Genomic DNA, 21,204 nt, shown 5'->3' with positions numbered 1-21,204 from the left:
ATCTGATAAAGATGCCTCTGGATTTGCCCCACCGAGGATGGCCCAGGACGTGCTGGAGAGACTACATATGTCTCATGTGATCCTCTGGAGGAGCTGGACGAAGTGACTGAGGAGAAGTCTGGGCTTTCCTGCTGAACCTGCGACCTGATTTTGGATAAGGTTTTAAATTAAGCAAGGTTTCAAGTTTTAAAATAATGGGTATAGTTGAAAAAAAATCGTTTCAAACTCAGGTTGGGTTTTCAAGTAGGGTTTTAAACTAGAATACAAATTTCAATGTGACAATTAGCTATTTATTTTAAAAAGTACAAATGGACGTAGCAAAAAGCAAAAAAAAACACTTAGAAACAATATGCTGAATGTAAAGTAAATTGGAACATAAAAATGATTTACAATAAGGATTGCAATAAAAGGCAAAACTCTGTACCTGTTGAATATGTTGACATGTTGATAAATACATTGTTTTATTTTTCAAAATGAAGCTTTTTTTTACTTTAATTTCCATCTTTAAAATGGTGTCACGGTTGTAGAACACCATTGCAGCAGCTGAGCCGTAACAGTCATTTTTATAACGTGGACAACCTGCCACTGTGCGCAAATGACGCCAGCCATCCTGGCAAAGTCCAGCGCCATAATGAGACGGTGACGTCAATTGGAAACAGTGTCTTCACAGTCGAGATTGAGGAACTCAGCCGTGGAATCAAGCTCCTTCATGGGCCGATGAGCTCCGGGGAAAGAACTTAGACACTCGCTATTGGATTCAAACTCAACACAGATCTGTTGAGAATGAGAATGCTTTTGGCTTAAAACAATGTAGGCATTGACTGAAGATTCAAATTGTTATCCTTCATCCTCTTCCAAATGTTTCCCATTCATGTCAACTTATGGCTTGCGAATGACACAAGAAAAAAATTCGGAAAACAGGCGAGCCTGGATTGGTTGTTATGTGAACCCTGAGCAACTATTTGAGCAGGAAACAAGGGGTCATTATTCTCTGCCTTATTAAGTTATCAAAACGTCATCAACTCCTTAAATATCAACATATCGACAGCATTTTCGCAGTTTTTAGTGACATCTTAATGATAAAAATGATACAAATAAAAGTTTTTTGGCACGTAAATAAATGATCATCCATTCATCTATCCATTTTATTAGCCACTTATCCTCTGGTGGGGGGTGCTGGAGCCTATCCCAGCTGTCTTCGGGTAGTGAGCGAGCACAGAGTCAAACATCACGACCACACCTAAGGGCAAATTTGAGTGTCCATAATACATATTTCATATGATTTTGGAATGTGGGATGGAAACCGGAGTATCCAGATAAAACCCACACAGGCACGGGGTAAACATGCAAACTCCAGTCTGCCGCCGTGCCAACTACATTATGATCAAATTGTATGTCATAATTTGTAGGACAATGACAGGTTTTTGGCAGAAGTACGCTGATTCAAATGGATTCGGTATTTTGGTTGGCTAATTTGGGTAGCGGTCCAGGCTTTGCTTAAAATGTTGTATTCGAAAACAAATTTTCGAAGTACACCGAGGGCATCTGGGCAAGAAGGCGTGCAAGCGCTTTTGGCACAAGAGCGAGGGCTGGAACGTTTGTGAGTAAGCGAGTGAGTGACCGTGGTGAAGCGAGTAGGAGGTCCATTGTGTGTTGCATGCAGCATCCACACACAGGGCAGCGCACACTAGGACTAAACGGAGATGATGGCCTAAAAGGCTGGACTTGGAGTGGGTTATGCAAATGCAGCTTGTCTATATGCCTTCCCCCTTCAGACGCTGCTTCTTGCACATACCCACCCCTCATTCATGCATCGTGCCGTGGACAAGGAGGGCTGAGCCTCCACAGCGGGTCTCCTTCAACCGGCACACCTTTGTGCTGTCCTCCTCTCTTCCCCCCCGAGCCAACTTTCTCACCCCGCTGTGCCATGTATGCACGGCGCGGTTGGTGAACAGGCTGAAGCTGACACGGGCGAGATGCTGCTCATCTTTTTGGAGTCCACGTCTCCTTCAGGGAACTGAAGAAGACTGCCCAGGTCTTGAGGAACTTCGGCACAGCACCCCAAGGAGGCTTCAAAGCTCTCACTCGTCAGCCTTCATTTCATCTGCAGCCAACCTCCGTTTTCCAGGCAGGGAGTAGTAAAAAGCGAACTCGCGCAATGACTGCCAAACTGCGTCAGGTGCTCGTGCCGGTTTGCCTCCTGGGAGTGTTTATCTTCATGGTGGACAGCAAAGGAACTTTCTACGGGGGTCATCACGTCAATCCTTTTTATGGGCACAGATACAACATGTTCAAGGCTGGATTCAACCCTCAGCACAGCCCAAACAAACCGATGACCAGGCACAAGTAAGTTCTCCCCTTGAGATTCATTCAAACAGTCATCTTTACGCTGGAATTCTGGCGGGCCGTCCCACTCCCTGCAAACCACCTTTGCAGAAATATGGTTCCAGTTATGGCACTGGCTTTGTAATTGATCCTTGAATTGACACTCTGTTTTGGCCTCTTTATTTGCAGTTCACACCTAAAACCAGCTGGAACTGGGCAGCGAGATTATAAACAGCAATGACAAAGAAACGTGGCCTATATTTTGCTCTTTTTGCCGCATGAGCTGATGACAAGTGTACTGATGTGTGGGGGTTGGGGTGGTACGGAGGCTGCATTAAATGGAGGCATGACTACAGCTGGTCACCCTCTGTCAGAAGGGAGTGGTGCAACAAAAGGGCAATCAATAGAAATTCTTCAAAACAAAAAGAGCACACTGGTATCGGTTTGGGCACCCCAGGTAAAAATTGGTATTTATGTGCTTTAAAAAGCCAACCGTTGATGGAAATATCTCCAGACGCCATCATGTTAAGGATGAGACATTCTTACAAGACAGAGCTTCTCATAGTGAGGCGGTCCCCCCTGGGGGGGGCGAGGTGATGCCATGGGGGGCGCGGATGTCCCCGGGGAAAAGGCTTTGTTTTTGTCATGTGAAGTGTAATTGCAGTGAAATATGATTGTTCTTTTTTTTTTTTTTTATTCAGGTACTTTGCTGCACTTATGTTATTTTACTCTTTTCAGTTTTAGACTAAGCTGTAACCCGTATAAAAACTTAAATAATTAACAGTTAATAATTAAAAGTTGATTTATACAGTTTTTTTTTTCTTTTGTTAATGTTAAAAAAAGATACAGGTTTAGGCATACTTTATTATAGATAATATTTTTATCGTCAGCGCGTTGAGTAGTAGTAGCCTGTACTGCTTAGTTTGGAAAGCTTAGACCCGACCCCTGATTCAATCAAATTTCAGCAAATCTTGGACCCTACATTGATGTCTGTTAAAAAAAAATAGTTAATGTTAAACGCTTCTACATATGGATGATGAGTTTAAACACACCTCAAAATCCATAGAGAATTTCATTACTCCTGACCTCAACTTCATGGAAAATTGATTGAAAATCAGTGGATAGACCTTAAAACAGCAGTACAAGGTATAAACTCTGTCCATATTTTTACAGTTGGCAAAACCGGTGCTAGCCAGAGACAAGTGGTCCTGAGAGGTTAGGGTAAGGGTTAGAGCCACGGCCTTCCAGCAAGGGCGGGATTTTGTTTGGACCCAGCTGGGGACCAACCGGTCTTGCTGGTCAGCACGAAAAACATAACAACACCATTGTGGTCTATGCGGTTGATTTTTTTTTTTTTTTAATAATAGAGATATCAGGGGAGTGCAGATTACAAAGTGTTCCTGTCTTAATTGCTTTGAATTATTTACATGAAGTGAAGCTGTTTCCAATCACAGCTGTTATCACATCTACTAGTAGTCTTATGTTTTGGGCGGTAATGGCACATGAGTAAAGAGAAAGAAAAGCCCAGTGACATGCTTGCAATTTGACGGTCGTGAAGTTGTGATCTGGACCAGAGCTGTGATATTCTATATGTTTTTGCTGGATGGAGATGGCTGAAGTTGGGCCTGCGGGGCTACGTTTTTTTCCTCCCCTTCCTGTCTCTTTTGCTTGGCTTCCCCGGAGAATGCTTATGGCTTTGGACAGCTCCCCGGCTACCTGCTGCTTCATTCAAACAGCCTGGCTTTAGTCTTGCCATGTGTACTCACCTTTTGCAAAATACGACTCCCTAGCATCATACGCACAAGTGGGAAAACGCCAATTGTTCATTTATAATTATTCTTTTGACAGCTTTGTCCATATTTTTCACACCAGGCCGGTCATTTTAACTGGAGCCTTTGTCTTCTTCTAGTGGGCCCAAAGAATCCTTTGTCGCCATTGAATCCCTGCCCTGTTGCCTATCAGAAAGAGTGATTTTTTTAAATATACAAATACCAGTCAATATACTATCACACCCATTCCGGATTTCTGAAATTTTCATCCATCATTTTCTTTCAATGGTCAGGCAGCCCCAGCAGGGAAGCCGAGACTTCTTCTCTCCAAACCCTTGGTCTAGCTTTTCTAGATGGATGCTTAACTGCACTTGTGTCCTGGGGTTCTGTCCCATTACCTCTCACCAGGTTGTTAACTCGGTGGCATTCCAACCGGGTGCCTTGACTTGAATATGTTTGTGTCTGCCAGGTTAGACCACCATCAGAACCAACACACCAGCAGGTGGTGATAGAACAGTTGCGACTTCCTCTTCACTTGAGTGTCCAAAACACGTGCTCACAATTCTGATAACACAACTCCAAAATCGATCATTTAAAGAGTCGCACCATCATTGCCTACATGAGCGCTGAGTCTACCCTCCAATCCACTGAGGTGAAATCAAACATAGGGCCGCTGAACGCTTCCAGTGGCAACCAGAGCGGATTGGAGTCCCTCCTAGGAGGACTTATGTGATTTCTCAAGCCCAATGCATACGTTAAAGCGAGCCTAGTCAAATCTAGTTGGAACCTCTCAAACCAAAACACCAGCTCAGGCTCCTTCCCAGCCCGAGAGGTGGCATGTTTGCATGTTTACCCCATGCCTGGAACTTTGATGAGAATAGACTCCTTAATTGAGCTTGTATGTGTATGGAATTTCTCATCTCCTCCTTTTTTCCAGCTAGTCACCCTTGATTGGCAGATAAATCTGGCCTTATAGATAGTTGTGTTGATCTATAAGAGTCAGTAATTGCTTACTGCCTGGGTGATAATCCTCCACATGTGCTTGCAAGTCTAACTATAGCTGTTGTAAAAAAAGGTGACCTACCTTGGCCACGGTTGGATCCCAAGGACACAACGGAGTCAGACCACCGCTAGGAATAAATCGGCCTAGTGGTGAGGCAGTCCTGAGAAATAACCTACCAAATGTGTGCTAAAGTGTAAACCGATTGTGTGTTTATGTGTGTTAAGGCTAGGTTATTAAAAGATCATGGTGACACATATTCAACATGGCTGGTAGTGTAAAGGTACAAGTGATTATCAGAACCATTTAAGTATTGACAGGAACGCAGTAGCTCCAGAAAAATTATGCCTCCCCTCATGCCAGTGTTGTGGTCAAGACAACACCACCCGGGACCAAGGCATTAGACCCGAGGACAAAGACTTTTGGAGGACAAGACTGAAACAAGCCTTGAGGTGAAGACAAAACCTTTGGAAGTCCAGGCCAAGACAAGAGCAGGACTTCTGAAGGTTAAAACAATGATATGGTAAGCAATGTAAGGAAAATGTGCAAGGAATTGACCTGGATAGCACTATGTTACAAACAACTTTATGTCACACTTTTAAAAAAAAAAAATAAAATAAATCACATGCAAAATAAGTCAGGTGCGTTAAATATAACACATATTCAATTACTGGTAACCCTAGGGAAAACTGAATTGACTGATGCGCAGTGAAATGCATTGGGAGGAAACCGTTTATAAATAATGGGTTAATATAATCTAATTATAGTTTTAAAATTAACTGACTAAATCATAACTAATTTCTATTTTTAATGCCAAACATCGGCTTCACCTACCGAAAAAAAAGCCATATTGGTAAGGCCCTAGAAATGATCAAGTATTGTCATAGTGCAAAGCACAGCTGCAATGATTCAAATTTTGGTAGGTAGGGAAACACTCGGAATGCGTCATTAAAACCTACTTTCCAATCAAACGATACTTAACTTTGCAACCTTCAAGAAATGACCGTGGGGGGGACCGACAACCATATTTGGTTCCCAATCTCTCTTTTGAACAGTTATTATGGGCCTCTGAATTTAAAACTATGTAAGTATGTGACAAACTTTAAACTTTCTGACACAAACGTCTGACACAAACTACCACTACAGTGTGGCCTAGGATAAAACTGAATTTGACTACCCTGTTCTTGACTGATCTTGAGCACCACAATAGTACCTCACACACATCTGTCATCATGACAAGCAAATACACAACAGGTGGACCACTGTCCCCAGGCTGGGTTATGGGTCTTGTACATCAATTAGGATCCCAGCAGATGCCACATGCCACCACTGATCAGGTCAGAGGGCTTTTCAATGATGCATGGCGAGGGAAATGGCGCGGGGGTGGTAAAGGCCGCAAAGGTGGTGAAGGTCACGGGTTATGAGATGTTGTTGTAAGTTTGTGTTGAGTATCCAGCGGAGAGCAAGAACGGAGCCAGTCTCCAGCGAGGGGGCCGGTTAGGAAGACTCCCGCCTAACTTCGCGGCTATAGTTCATCAACGGTCCCGCTTTCATCGCCGTCTCTGTTGATAAGATCCTCAGTATCTGAATAAGCTCTGCTGTTTATTTACAATCGATGATAGACATGCTGTCACGCCAACAATAGAGTAGACCGCTGATTGATCGACTTCAGTTTCAAGCCACCGGGACAAATAAACGAGCTATTTCAAGCAGCGGGAGTGTGGGAAGGTTGCCCTTTTGCCAAGTCCCTACTAATGGCGCTCACATATGTTTCCTTTAAATATGAATCTGCGGCTCATAGCTCAGCTTTACATAAATAAACAAGGGCTAAAGTGCAGATCCGTGCGCGGCAGCGATGCGGCCAGGAAAGTTTTTGTTACCTTTGAACGGAGCCGGCTTAATGTTTGCCCCTCCCTGCAGTTGTTACGCTTAAGCTCCTTGCCTGCTTACTGTATCTTTGAATTTAGTCTGCCACTGACATGAAAGAGGTGACCTTCAGAAGAACACTCATTTATTTATCTGACACACCAGGAGGTTCAGTTTACAAATCTATGAGGTAAAGAGCAGAGAAAAAAAAAAAACGGCTTTGAAAATGACTGGTGCTGTTTATTGACTAAACTAACCACTCTGTCCACCGCATCGTTTATGGACCATGCGGAACCCCGAGCAATAGTTTATTTCCTTGACAAGCAGTAGGGTGAGGCGGAGTGGAGGGTTGGTGATCATTTTAAATGCCCATGATTGACGGGGGCCCTACAAAATTTCTGAAAGGCTACAAACTGATATTTATACACAGGGGTCATTAGAATTGTCGCTAAATCTAAATTGTTCCTGAATCCTCAGCTACCCGAAGTTCCTTTATTACAGCAAATTATTGAAGTGTTATTGCCGACTGGTTGTTATTCTGTAAGCGCGGTGGTTTCTAAAAGCCTGCATACGCTAATCTGATGTCCAAAGTCAGCAAGGGTCCGGCCGTCGGTATAAACTGTCCTGTTTAGAAAATCCCATCGACGGAGCTGGTCAAACCATTCTCAAATTGAGCCGTCGCCGTCAGAACACCAACCTTTGGAGAGCGCTTCTGCAGTTTCGGCTTCATGATGTGAAGCCTCGTAAAAATACACAGACCGGGAAGGGTTGTCTGTACTGACCCAGATCGACGGATGTAAACCTGCTCTATTTGGTGCTCGGTCCGTTATTTTTTTCATGCCATAAAGCACACACCTCGCTCGTTGTCGGCGACAGGTCCATTCGGTGATGGATCGTTTATTTGTTTGTGTCCACTGGTGTGGTTATTTCGTCTCAGCAATACAGCAAAGTGAATTGCATCCCACCCAAACGTTTACGACATCATTGGAAAGGATGTCTTCATTACACACATATCTACAGATTCTAGTGGCATTTAGCAACGTTTCCAGACACAACTAGCCAGTGCTGAGCCGACTGTCAACAAGCTAAATTGTCTTGTACAATCTCTCGTGAATTAACAATCTAGTACTGCGGAAATCTATTGATACTATGTGCTATATATGTGTGTTACTAGAGATTACACTGATTACTGTGTATTGTAGGCCTTCTCTGGCACGTTATTATTATTATTATTATTATTATTATTATTATTATATTATTAAATACATATGGGACAAAAAAATCCCAGGGTCTGAAGCCTAATCTTTGGAAATGGAAATTTTTTTAGTCCAATTTTCATCAAGTAATATATGCCATAAGTTTTATTTTTTTGAGAAAAAAAAATTGGTAGTGAAAGGGTTAAGTTTAAATCTACAAGTATTGCTTTTTTCAGTCTCACATGAAGAATTCAAAGCGTGGTATTCCTCCAGTTTTGGTTACACTCCCACAGCCAACACAAAGCACTAATCCTTATTAGCAAGTCCAATTTGTAACCTCTTTTTTTTCTAGAAACACTGAAGTGTATTCTTATGCTAAGAAGATTATACGCATTGCCAAATGCCTTGAGACAGTAAAAAAAAACCAAAACAAATAAATAAATGTCAATGTTGTGAACATGGTGCAAAGTCGTAGAAAGCACACATGTAAACTCATGACTGGTATTAAATTCATTTATGTAAATTGAGGACCATAAGAAAAGAAAACAACAAGTCTGAATAAAAATTCCATCTTTTTACCAAAATTGCGCCGAATAATATATGTAATTGTCTGATCATTTTGCACAGGATTTAGTATTGAATAATCTTTAAATATTTTTTTCTTAAGTTTATTACTTTGTTTAAAATGATAATCATCCAGCATTAATGATAAAAAAAAATCTATTATTTCCTGGCCATATCACCCAGTCCTAAATTAAATTAATTATCTGATTCAATAATCTTCTTGGCCTATAAAACGCGTAGATGAAATGCATGAATGCAAAATCCCCTATACCACAAAGATGCGAAAATTTGCAGTTTTTGGTGAAGAGAGCAAATGTATGTTCACGTCAGACACTCATCAGGCGTTTTTCAAGATCTCACTTGCTCTTAGGACATTTTTTAAGGCCTTATGCCACTCCGAGGCGAACGTTGGCGAGTGTCAGAAAAGGTAGCGTCTCTTTTGATCTCGTCAGGGTTCGTCGTAGGTTGCAAACTTTCACCAGACATTCAATGCCAGACGTTTGCTTGCAGATCAGCTCCTTATTAATTGTGAAATGATCTATTAAAATGCTCTATTTGTTTTTTTTATCCGGCCCAATCCTGTCACAAAGCACCAAGCGTCGTTCAGGAACCCCGCAGGTTAGGGGCGAGGAAACGAGAAAGTTTGCTGCCAATCCATCAAAGAAAAAGCAGATGAGACAAGAGACAAGAATTTCTCAGTCAACATATGAGCCAAAGTGAGGATTGTCTGCAGATTTTCCGAGGGACGAAAGGAGGGTTGCGTTTTAGAAGGTGAGTTGTTTTGGGCCGAGCAGAGGGAGGAGGTCCAGCGGCAATATTTGCCAAAAACACTGCACGTGGAAATTCAAGATAGGAATTCCGCTGTCCCCCCGGGAGACGCGGCGAGCCAGCTTACAAGTGTAATGCTAGACTGGAAATATTTACAGTGGGATGTGGCTCGCGGTGAAAAAACAAAAAGACAAGTGACGAAGGACAATATTTTGATGTGGGCCTGCAGAGATGAGGGAAGGGAAGCGTGGCAGAAAACGGCGAGGAGCGCTCTGCCGACTGGACTTGGAGCGGGTACGGCCCGCTGTGATCGGGAGGACAGCTTGACTCGCTCGAGAAGGACTTGGAGAGTGAGGTCAGCTGGGTGGTTCTGATAGAATGTGGACCTGGTGTTTTTATTATTGGCACATTCCTACGTGGGAGAAATACACAGGATCTCTCTCGAAACTTATCTGCCGCTGTGATTGGGCAATCTTGCAAATGCTGACTTACGCAAGCGTGGCGCCGCCAATAACATTTTAGACTGCCAAATATGTATATCCTCTTGAGACCATACCTATTCATTTATGTCCACTCTTGTGGACATTAGTTTTTGGTCTATATCTTTTGACTCATTGGAGCTAGCCAACTAAGTCTTAATGTGCTCTGAAGAGGACTTTCTAATGATGTCTCATGTGCTAAGGTGGGACGCAATTAACTTTGTTGTCCTGCAGGGACCCAATGTCCACACGAGTGGACACAAATGAATATAGGTTAAAAAAAAAAAAGTCTCAATACTTCACAGGGGTTGAAGCAAAATGGTCAAAAATGCAGTTAGTAAACTTTTTTTTTCTTTTTTTTTAATGTCCAGTGAGCTTTTTTTCCCCATAATGGCACATGTCCAAGTCAATATGCGGGGTAATGATTTAAGCAAACATTTTGCATTTTTAAAATGTTTTTAACATTTTATCCTGATGTACAATGTATTTGCAAAATTGAGACTAATAAATGAACATAAACTCACTGAAGACGGTTTTTTTTTCAAGTCTCCATCTAATAAAGTACATGCCGAAAATGCAGAAGCGGTCGTCGAAGGTGGGCGATCTGTCAGAATCAGGTCGAATTGGCAACGGATTTCTCAGCTCTGCAAATCGGCCATTTGACATGTTTGTTCATTGTTTTAACAAACACTTTTGTTGTGCTTTCCCAAAATGAGCTTTTGAAGCAAAGTCTTTTGTGTATTGCGTTATTACTAGTGCGCCACCTATTTTTAGAATTTACGAGGTGAATTGACAGCTTTCTTTTTCTTCTTCCTTCTCATACTTGCCGCGACGCCGACAAACTGCACTGTTCATTGTGCCATTGCTTTTATTGAATTATCATGTGTGGCCGCTCGTTCTCATTAATCAGCCGCGATCACAACCGCAAACATTGTATATAGTTTGCAACCTCTCCTTCAGCTAAATCAGATTGGAACTCGTGTGTGAAAATAGCTCTTATTTTTGCTCATATAAATGTTGAATATAATGTTGAATCACTCCATCATCTATTCCATCTTTACTGAAGCAGACTAAACAAAGTTGCAGCCATTTTGAGTACACTAAGAAGGATTTTCTATTTGTAGAGACAAAGCATGTGTGTGCTGGGGTATGGACGTAAAAAGACTCCATCGCTTGGTTCCACCTGTTTAAAATGTGCACGTGTAAGCAGTAAAGTTAGGACGTCCCTCTTTCTGTAAAAGTCAAGTCAAGTTTATTTGAATAGCCCTTAATCATAAAAGAGTCTCAAAGGGTTTCACAGATGCATGGTTAGAAACATCTCCTGATCTAAACCTCCCTACCGGGCAAGGTAAAACTCAAAACCCCATTTGGGGGGGAAAAAAAAGAAGAAACCTTGAGAAGGGCATATGATGTATAGAAAAGCCTCTATAGAAGACAAAAAAAAAAAAACACCCACCGGATGCAAAACACTTTGACAGATGTGTGAAAATAGACATCCAGCAACACTTAACACCCGCACGTGCAGCGCCTGCTCCCAATCAGACGTAAGCACCTCGACTGCACAAAACATACATCAAATGCTTACTCCGGCTGTAAATCTGCAATCATGCCAAAAATATTTTGGGGGGAATTTAAGTGGATGAGCTCCCATCTACTCCTGGCCGTCGCTGTAAAATTGATCTTGCACAAGATTTGTCATTTGCCAGATTTAGAAGACTGAAACGTTTTAGTCGACTTCAATCAAATAATGCTTAGGAGATCATAAGAGAAGAGGAAATTATTCGTAGTATTACCCTTGACCGATACTAAGTATGCTTGTATATATGCATAAACTGTAGAGGAGCTATCAAATTTTAACCAAACCTTGGCGAGTGAGACATCAGTCATGGTGGATGGAGGGACAATTATTCTACCTGCTGTCAAGAGATTAAAAAAATGAGGAATGGTCAATTAATCCATTTTTAAAGAGAACATTTTTCAACCTGATTTTATTTTAGATGAATTGATTGTTATGGCAGATCAAAATATTGCTCGACATGTCTTTAGTCGTTTCTAGTACAATTGCTGTCTGCAACCTTTAGGTTTAGCCATCGGTAGAAATTGTGGTGTTTTCTTTTGTCAACTATTTGGAAAGTGGAATTAAAAAAGAAAAAAAAGCCCATCCTGTCATTGCAGATTTGCTCAAATGCAGGTGTTCTCCATGTTAGTTTAACTAAGAGCTTTGCTACGGCTCGCTACATTAACATCTGTTGATATTGTGAGCTGTGACTGCAGTTGCTGCCGGGTGCTTCGCATTGATGTGGTAGGCTAAACTCGAGCTTCCTTTGTGGTCAACAAAGAATGCATCGTTCTACCTTTATCAGAGATGCCAGCACGCTATTTTTTAAGAAATAAATATGAAATTTATCGGACCGACAATGCTCATATGTTCAAGTCTTTCTTCTGCACTCTCACCTAGAACAGGATCCTATAAAGTTATGCCAAATATAACGATAGCCAATCAGCATCAACGTCAGGGTGCAATTCACTTTTGTGTTCCAATCTTCAACAACTAAAACACATGCAGCATCCAAATAAAGTTAAGTTAAGATAAGTCACTATATCGGAAGCATAAAGTTAGAGATATAAAAAAAAACGTTTAACTAGATTAAAAAAAACATAAGATTTTCGCTTTGGTTGTAAATAATTGTTCTGAATCTGTTATTTTAACACTCGCTAATAAAAATACATGTATTATTAAAATATTTAATCAAATATAAAAATGACAATATAATAAAATAATAATAATAATAATAATAGTAATATAGTGAATAGCATGTCCGCCTCCCAGATAAATGGACCCGAGTATGAATCCAACCGCCTTCGGCCTTCCTGTGTGGAGTTTGCATGTTCTCCCCAAGCCTGCGTGGCTTCTCTCCAGCTTCTACCCATACTCCAAAAACATGCACGGCAGGTGAATTGGACATACCAAATCGTCCTTAGGTGTGATTGGGTGCGTAAATGGTTGTTCGTCTCTGTGTGCCCCGCGATTAGCTGGCAATCTGTTCAGGGTGTCCTCCCCCTACTAATCAAAGCCAGCTGGCATAGGCACCTGCAAGCCTGCTACCCTTTTGAGTATAAGCGGCAACAATAATAACCAAGCCACAAGTTTTTCAAAAAGCTATTGTTCAGTCCTCGTGTGGATGTGATTTTCGCAAATTATTTGACCTAAAATGTTAAAAATGCAACGTAGCGTGTTGAACAAACATTAATGAGGTTTCTTGAAAAGTGACATGTTTGAAGGTACACGGTTTGCCCGCCCAGTTCACGTCATCACTCCCTGCAACTTCCCTCCCGATTCACGGCCTGGCAGCAGGTTCCGTGAGTCATTTGTGACTCCTGCGCATGAGATGATGGGAGGACACACAAACACTGTCAACATATTTCGTGATGAGCGGGAAAAGTTTCTCACAGATTGTAAAAGGCCATCCCGCCTGTTCACCCTCTTAACCTGCTAACTCAGAACACGTTGGGTCAGCTCGGCCCCCGTGTTCCTCCCTGCTCTTCCAAAAGCACGGCCTTGTGCAAAACAGCTGCAGAGCAATATTAAGGACCGCACGTGTTGCTAAATACTCCCTGCTGAATGAGAGAGACTGCTCACATGAGAGTCGGAAACATGCGGAAAATCATTTCCTGTTCTTGCTCTACTTGCAATGACGATTTGGGAAGAATCGAAGGTTTAGCATGATGCAAAAACTCCTGGAATTATTAAGAGCGTGTAATGGTTAAAAGTACGGCAAAGTCAGCAATAGGTAATAGCACCTCTTTTGAAGATAAAAATAAACAATATATGAACACTACCCATTTACGCCATTTTTTGCATTTAAGGAATTAAAAGTGGCGGAACAATACAAAAAAAAATCAAGAACAGATGCGAGAATACTGCAGAATTATGAACTCCGGAAGAAATATTATCATCACATGCAGCTGGACAAGCAAAAGCCGTTGGATGACTCGTATGATACAATATTAAAATCTAATTTCCCTTTCCTCTCTCTGCAGGAACCACTGTGCCTATGTGGTCCAGAGGAACATCTCATGCACCATGCAAGATGGAGTAGCCACATATGTGAAAGCTGAGTACACAACCAAGTGCATCTGGGGACAGAAATGTCCTGTGATCATGTATGTTTACACTCAAATGTAAATAAGTGCCACTGTTTAGGAAAACTGTGCAGTGCCGTGTAACATGACATCAATTACTTACCATACAAGAGGGAAGAAAGGTTTGCTTCGTACCAAGGCTGCCCTCTGGTGTTTAAAAAGTATTCCTCCACAGCGCATTGAAAACATTGAAATGGCTCTACCTTTCCGTACATACTACTGTATGTACTTACTGTATTGTGTTATGAGACGTTGACGAAAATACGGATTTTGGAACGAGATGTCTATATTGGGATTTCTGCATAAAAACTTCGTTGAGGTCTCCATTTTTCATTTCCCAAAGACCAAATCGTAATTAAAGTTTATGAAATTCAGAAATTGGTAGATGATGCGCACCAATGAAAGATGAGTGTGGCAAAGCATTAAATGCATTTTCTCATAATTTGGTATTTCAACTCGGCTGTAAGACAAACTTTGAGCTACTTCCATGTCTTATATATAATTTTAAAGGGAAGAGTGTTTTGTGTTTGTTTGTGCCATGCTTTTCCACAAAAACAAACTTATATATCCGAAAATGAAGAAAAAAAGTATATATATATATATATATATATATATATATATATATATATATATATATATATATATATATATATATATATATATATATATATATATATATATAGCTCTGCATAAAAGCAATGTCTTATTCTGTACGCATCTCGTGATTGTCTTTGATTTGCCTTCCAAAGGCCCATTTGTAATAACATTCTGTATCTCACAAGGGAAATTAAAGGAGTGGGTTTTCCCTCCAAAAAAAGATGACTCACTTCAGCGTGTGTACGTGTGGGCCTCCGCGTGTGTGCGTGTGTGTGTGATGAGACAAAGTTGACTCCAAATCAAACAATCAAAAAGAAATCCAAGCTTAACTAAAGGTAACACTAGCATCCAATAACGACCCTGCTTCATTCTCTCTGCCCTAAAGCCACACATAATTTACATTACACTAATCTCCTAATCTCCTCCTAATCCGCGTTTAATCCCACAGACAATGAGTACATCCCGTTATCTTTGCCGTGCCCTTCTTGTCTTTCTGTCCTCTCCCCTGACTCGTCTGCAATAATTAGTTGAGACAAAGACCGAATTAGTGGTCTTGAACAACTTGACAACATAAATAATGCCTGAAGGTGAACTTGTTTTGCATTTCAGGTACAGGACCTTCCACAAACCAACATACAAGGTGGGTTATAAAACAGTGACTGAGCTGGAGTGGAGATGTTGCCCCGGCTACTCCGGAGAGAACTGCTACGACGGACCCACCTCGCTGCCGGACATGTTGCCTCCTTTCAAGGGTGCGGCCTTGCCACATCGCCCCGGGATCAAGGGGGTTCCCCATGGTCCCAGAGTCCCTGTTGACCAGAAGCCTGGAGGAGCACAGCTGGAGCCGGGCAAACCCTATCCCAACCTACACGGAAAAGAAAATACTGGTGAGATTCGTCGTTGGTTTTGTATCAGACCCAGTCTCTTCTATTGTATTCTTTCCGCCGTTGCAAACACAGGCAACAGATATGGACTTTCTGGAGTGAGCGGTGAACGTTTGGACCGCATGGAGGACGACCTACGACGCCTCACTCTGGGCCTGGACTCTCTCAACGGGGCGGTGGCCGGTTTAGAGGAGCGATTGCGCACGGCTCTTCGGGAAGACACTAACAAGATCCTGGTGTCGCTGCTGCCCGGCGCGCCACGTGGGCCTGACTCGGCCGTAGGATTTGGAATGATACCGATAGGGACGCCTGGTGTACTGGGAGGGGAAGAAAGCGTCAACAGATTTGGAGATCTTGTGGGCAGGGTGACAGAAGTCAAGGATGAGTTACGAGCCAAGACTCACATATTAGAGGAGATTCAGGTTTGTGCCACATGGTAAATATTTGGAGATTACTACGGCTTTCCTCAGCCTCACTGAAATATATACCTCTTCAGGGAATGGTTTTGGGCCATGACGGGCAGCTTAAGACCCTGCTGGAAGGAGCGAGAGGAAGGCCCATCCCTGGCCCCGGTTCGGCCCATCTGGACAGCGTCCTGGAGGCCAAGCTGGCTGGGATCCAGGCTGAGATCCTGGACGGATTTGAACGTAGGCTTTCCCGTCTGGAGAACCAGTGCGAGGAGAAGATCGGGGCCGTGCAGAGACAGTGCCACAGGGAGCACATGGACGGCCAACAACAGATGCAGCAGTCACTTGACGGAAGAGAAACTGGGCTGAGGAAGGAGTTGGGCTCTTTGCAGGCTCAGATCCAAGGACTAACGCTCACAGAGAGCTGCTGTGGACAGGTATTGAAAAAAAAAAGAATCAATGATTGTAGAATTTGCTGATTTTCTTTGTACATTCTCTTATCCTGGATGTCTTTGAACTGAGCTAAACAGTCCTTGGTCATTGCAGGTGAACAGCCTGTCTCAGCGTGTGCTGCTACTGGAGGAATCTGTTAAGGGTCTGACGGAATCGCAGCGGCAGCTTCAGTCAGAACTCCGTGAGCAGAGCATCCACGTAGAGACGTTGATTGAGACTCGCTTGGTGGACCTAGAAGAGGGCCTAAGTTCTAAGGAGGGCTTCCCCGGTGGCCTAGATGGCTTCAAGAACATGCTGGAGGACAAGTTGAAGACCCTGGAGGAGAAGGTGTTTGTGGCCGTAGAGGAGCTGAGCAACGCTACCGCACCAGCACTTTTGGAGGGCCAAGTGGTCCCGCCCCTGGAAACGGACATCGAATCCGTGAGGAGAAGATTACATGGCAATCTGGATGGCATTGAAAAACGCATAATAGACCTGGAGCTCCTCTGCACTTCGTCCTGCTCACCTTCTACTCCTCCTGCAGGGGGCATCAGAGGCGGTGAAGTGGAAGGGGATTGTGAGGACATGGAGAATAAAATGAGCAATCGTCTGGACTCTCATTCGGACCAGCTGGAGCGTCTGAACAGCACATTGAAGAACCTGCTCCTGAGGGTCGCCCAGGAGGAAGCAGGCGACTCCGTCTACGGCGAGATCACCTTGCTGAAGGTCAACATCAATTCGGTGAACCGCACTCTCAAGGGACTCAAGGACTCCATCAGTTTTATTGCAAGTGAAGTGGGCCACGCCAACTCCACATGGGAACAGCGGGAACAGCAGCTGGTCAATCAGGTGCAAGGAATTACCAAACTGGTGGGCCATCAAGCATCTCTCCTGGGGGCCGGGGACAGACGTCTGGCCCAGCTCAAGGGAGAACTTGCGGCCTTGAAGAGACAGCTCACAGGGGGGCTTCAAGGCTGCCGGACCACGGCCAAAGAAGTCCAGAAGGAGGTCAAGGAGGTTGATAGCAGGGTGAGCCAGGTGGAGGGTCAGTGCAACAGCTTGGGGGAGATGGCCGAGCACCTGGAGAGGATCCGGGCAGAACTTGAGAGACACTCGGACTCCTACCTGGCCCACTTGAATGGCACCCTCGCCGTGCGTTCGCAACAGCTTCCTGAGTTGAAAGGCGACGTTAAAGACAATGTGCCAAAGCGAGGGGAAGCCCGAAAAGTAGAGCATTAGCATCTGAGCTGCAACAGTGCAAAAAAACAAAAAACAAAAAGAGGCTCAAATGATGGAAGCATGATGCTGCCAATGAGGAGTAAACATTTGTGAATGGCAAACGACTTGCAAGCTAAATGCTAAAAACATAGCATTTCCCCCATTACAATTCAGCACAGAAAAACGAGAAACAAAAGAAAAAAGCTTCAAAAAAAATTTACCTTACCTTTTTGCAGAGTTTATACAGGTTAGCCTGCAACAGAAAAAATACTTTGTGCATCAACGCTCTTGAATAAAAATTATTAATCCTCATTTCAACTAGAAACGTTTTTGAACAACTGATGCCGAAAAAAACATAATAGACTTTTGACAATGAGAGTGCCACTGCACCGCCTTGTGCCATGGACGTGTCATTACACTTCACACGATAAAGCAAAGCCTGTTTGCCAGGGTCATATGTGCCGCCCCAGGGGGCCCGCCCCAAATTTTGAGGCGAATTTATACCAATAATCTTGAAAATAAAGTAAGTAAACATGATTTATTCAACCTTTTTATGATTTTATTATGTCCTTTTGGCCTTTTTCCCATAATGCCATGGGGCATGCACATACAAATAAATTGTGGCATTATAGGAAACATATAATGTTTATTTAAAGTTTAACATATTGGAATGTACGTTAAACGTTAATTAAACATTACGTCTCGGTAATAGTTATGATTTTATTATTTTGTCTGGCATTTTTCACATAATGCCACTTGTATGTGCTCGCAGATGTCAATATATCATGGTAATATGGGAAATTATTATTATGATTTTGTATTTGATTTGCATGTGTTTAACATGTTATGTATACCGTATGCTCCGTTATTTAAATACATTAGAGGTCATTGCGATTACGTTCAAACACAGTTGCCAGGTCAAAATATTTACTCCACATTGGCAGCTCTACGCTTAAGTATTTTTCTGCTTCTCATCAGTTGTACGTTCCCTCTGCTCTGCACATATGCAAATGGATTGGCCTGGTGAAAGGCATTTTCCATTAGCCTGTCACCGCAGTGCCTCCAGATGACTGAGAAACAAACACACGTATTTGAAAGACACACCTATGGCTGTGGACCATGTTTTAATCTGCAGGGCATTTGGCCACTACTTTTCTATGTTTTTTTAACTTATATGAAGTGAATATGGTTTAACGTGATATGTTGGTATTATGTGTAAGAACAAAATGAACGACCTGGGACTTATGCATCGCTTCGGGTTCGTCTTGACAAGCCCACTCGATGCGTTATGTGTGGACGATTGTGTGCTCTTTTTTTCAATTTGGTGCTATTTACATACAGTATCTGTAAACATCTGATTCTACACGTTAAAAAGAGGCAATTGGTTTTGATTGTTTCAAGTTTTAGTGAAATTCTGTAATGTACTCTAAAGACAAGAGGCAAGATGTTATTGGCTGAGAAATAAAATCCCAAACTCCCCAGCGTTGTGAGTTTTAAGACTGTTGAAGCGTGCAAGCATTATTGTCTGATTAATGAGGGTAATAATATCTAGCAAAAGGACAGCCAACACTATTTAATTCACTCCAATTTTATTTATCCCTAAGGCCAACAGTTATGCGACAGAGCAGATATTGAGTTTATAATTGGGTTTAGATTAGATGTTAAAGTTTTGTTATGGGTTACTTGCCATGTCTTATTGTGTTTTTATTGAGGAGCAACATCAAAGCTAAATATTCTTGCATTATCTATTTGCATGAACGGGAAGTGGTTACTCATTGACTCTTGTTGGCTGGTGTCCAGTTTAGGGGGGACCTTGCTCCGCCTTGACCGCAATCCTGATGAAGAGAAGCAATTTGAAGAAAAACAAAACAAACAAAAAAAAAACACAGGTATGAATTTGTGTCTATCGAAGTACTTGTGTATCTATCATAAGACACTTTAACCTCCTGAAACCCGGCCTATTAATTTGTGTCCTCTCTTGTGTCCATTTTGTCGCAGCAAGTAAATTGCATCACACCCAAACACATGAAATAGCATTGAAAAAACAGGATGTCCTCTACTGAGCACACTAGGACTTAGTTGAGTAGCAACTGAGTCAAAAGATATACACCAACATTAAATGTCCACCACAGGGGACACAAATGAATATGCTGGGTCTCAAGATAAGACTGAACACTAGTGGAGACTTGAATACAAGTACCAATTTAAAGGTTTTACAAGATACAAGCCATAACTTGGCCCACATGCTTGACTTCTGAGCACAGACTTGGGATATGAGCTTGATTCACAATAAGCAGCCTTAAGCGCGCACGACCTAAAACTTTGTCGGAGCACATTTACTTCAACTCTTCCCCGCAAAAATGCTCCAAACAAGTCCAATTCTGATGACATCTTCTGTGCACAGCCCTTTTCAGGTCACATCTGCATCTCACCACTAACCGGGACAATCCAAAACTTTCAGTTTCCACAGCAGAATTTTTTTGTTGATTTGGATGTACGCTTGGGTTATATAGAAAGGTGAACATTTTTTATTTCATTTGCATCTTATTTATCCTGTTTGGCAAAGGCACTTAGAAACACACACACACACACACAAACACACCTATATGTATATTTACATTAGGGGTGGGAATCGTTGACTGTCTCACGATTCGATTTTTGGGCATATATATATATATAGTTCCGAATTATTGCAGAATCACGAATCCGTCTATTTCAGTTGATTGTCTCTCCATATATAGGCAGTGAACGCAGCACATAAGGACAATGAAGGTCAAAGTCTGGATGACCAGATTTTATGGTTATGAAGGTTAACTTTGCGGTTTTGCTGACATTAAAACATTTCATCCATTAGCATCGTATTAGACAGGAGAAAATGATTCATTGTACAGTTGACATTCGCTTAAGTAATTGCAAGGACGTCTGCATGGAGAACGCAATTGAGTTTATTAAATAAAATCATGATGCGTCCTTGTGTAAAAATCAGCTGGCTTTGCCAAACATGCCGCTCACAAGACTGTAGTTCCAGGGTGTGGTCAGATGACCATGTGGGGTCATGAGATGGTAGAATAGAGGATATTAAAGTGTTGGTAGAGTCAGAGGTTAGGTGGAGCCATGAAATGAACAATGGGGGAGGTGAGGGGGCAGGGTATGACCGGACAAGGCTACTGCACCGTCAGCCCGTCTTCTGTTCAGCATCAGGACATTGTCTGAGAAGCTCTCTCAAACAGAGAAAACATCCAAAATATCCAAACACCTGCATTTGAATAGCATTCATTTGAATGCGATATTATATTATATATACAGTATATATATTTCTCTATTTATTCATTTATGTATTTAGCAAGTGGTTGATTTCCAAAGCTCACACTCCTCGCTCTGATGACCACTGTTTTCCATCTCAGGACTGCCTACACAAGATTGGATTGATGATTAAATCCATCGCTCACTGCAATCTGTTAGCTGACACAATTCGATATGCCCCTGTATCTTTGGGCAAGGCGCTACTTATGAGCCTCCACATCACTTTTCTGCAGCTAGAAATCAAAGAGGTTTG

General features: G+C 42.4%; 1 protein-coding gene across 2 annotated transcripts; it reads left to right on the top strand.

Moving 5' to 3' along the window:
- The first annotated feature begins 1,740 nt into the window (after positions 1-1,740).
- Positions 1,741-19,129, top strand: emilin3b (elastin microfibril interfacer 3b). Of its 2 annotated transcripts, XM_088409240.1 has the most exons (6): positions 1,741-2,346; positions 14,009-14,131; positions 15,317-15,594; positions 15,667-16,013; positions 16,088-16,435; positions 16,545-19,129. In XM_088409240.1, the coding sequence occupies exons 1-6, from the start codon at positions 2,159-2,161 to the stop codon at positions 17,667-17,669; spliced, it is 2,409 nt and encodes an 802-aa protein (XP_088265366.1). In that variant the 5' UTR covers positions 1,741-2,158; the 3' UTR covers positions 17,670-19,129. The 2 variants fall into 2 exon arrangements, with proteins under 2 accessions (XP_088265366.1, XP_088265365.1); XM_088409239.1 differs by having other exon boundaries at positions 15,317-16,013.
- Positions 19,130-21,204: the final 2,075 nt, after the last annotated feature.

The sequence above is a fragment of the Hippichthys cyanospilos genome, chromosome 2 (genome assembly GCF_059441005.1).
Source record: "Hippichthys cyanospilos isolate Australia breed blue-spotted pipefish chromosome 2, RoL_Hcya_1.0, whole genome shotgun sequence".
NCBI lineage: Eukaryota > Metazoa > Chordata > Actinopteri > Syngnathiformes > Syngnathidae > Hippichthys > Hippichthys cyanospilos.
The sequence above is the reverse complement of the archived record's forward strand: the minus strand, read 5'-3'. Positions and strand labels throughout refer to the sequence as shown.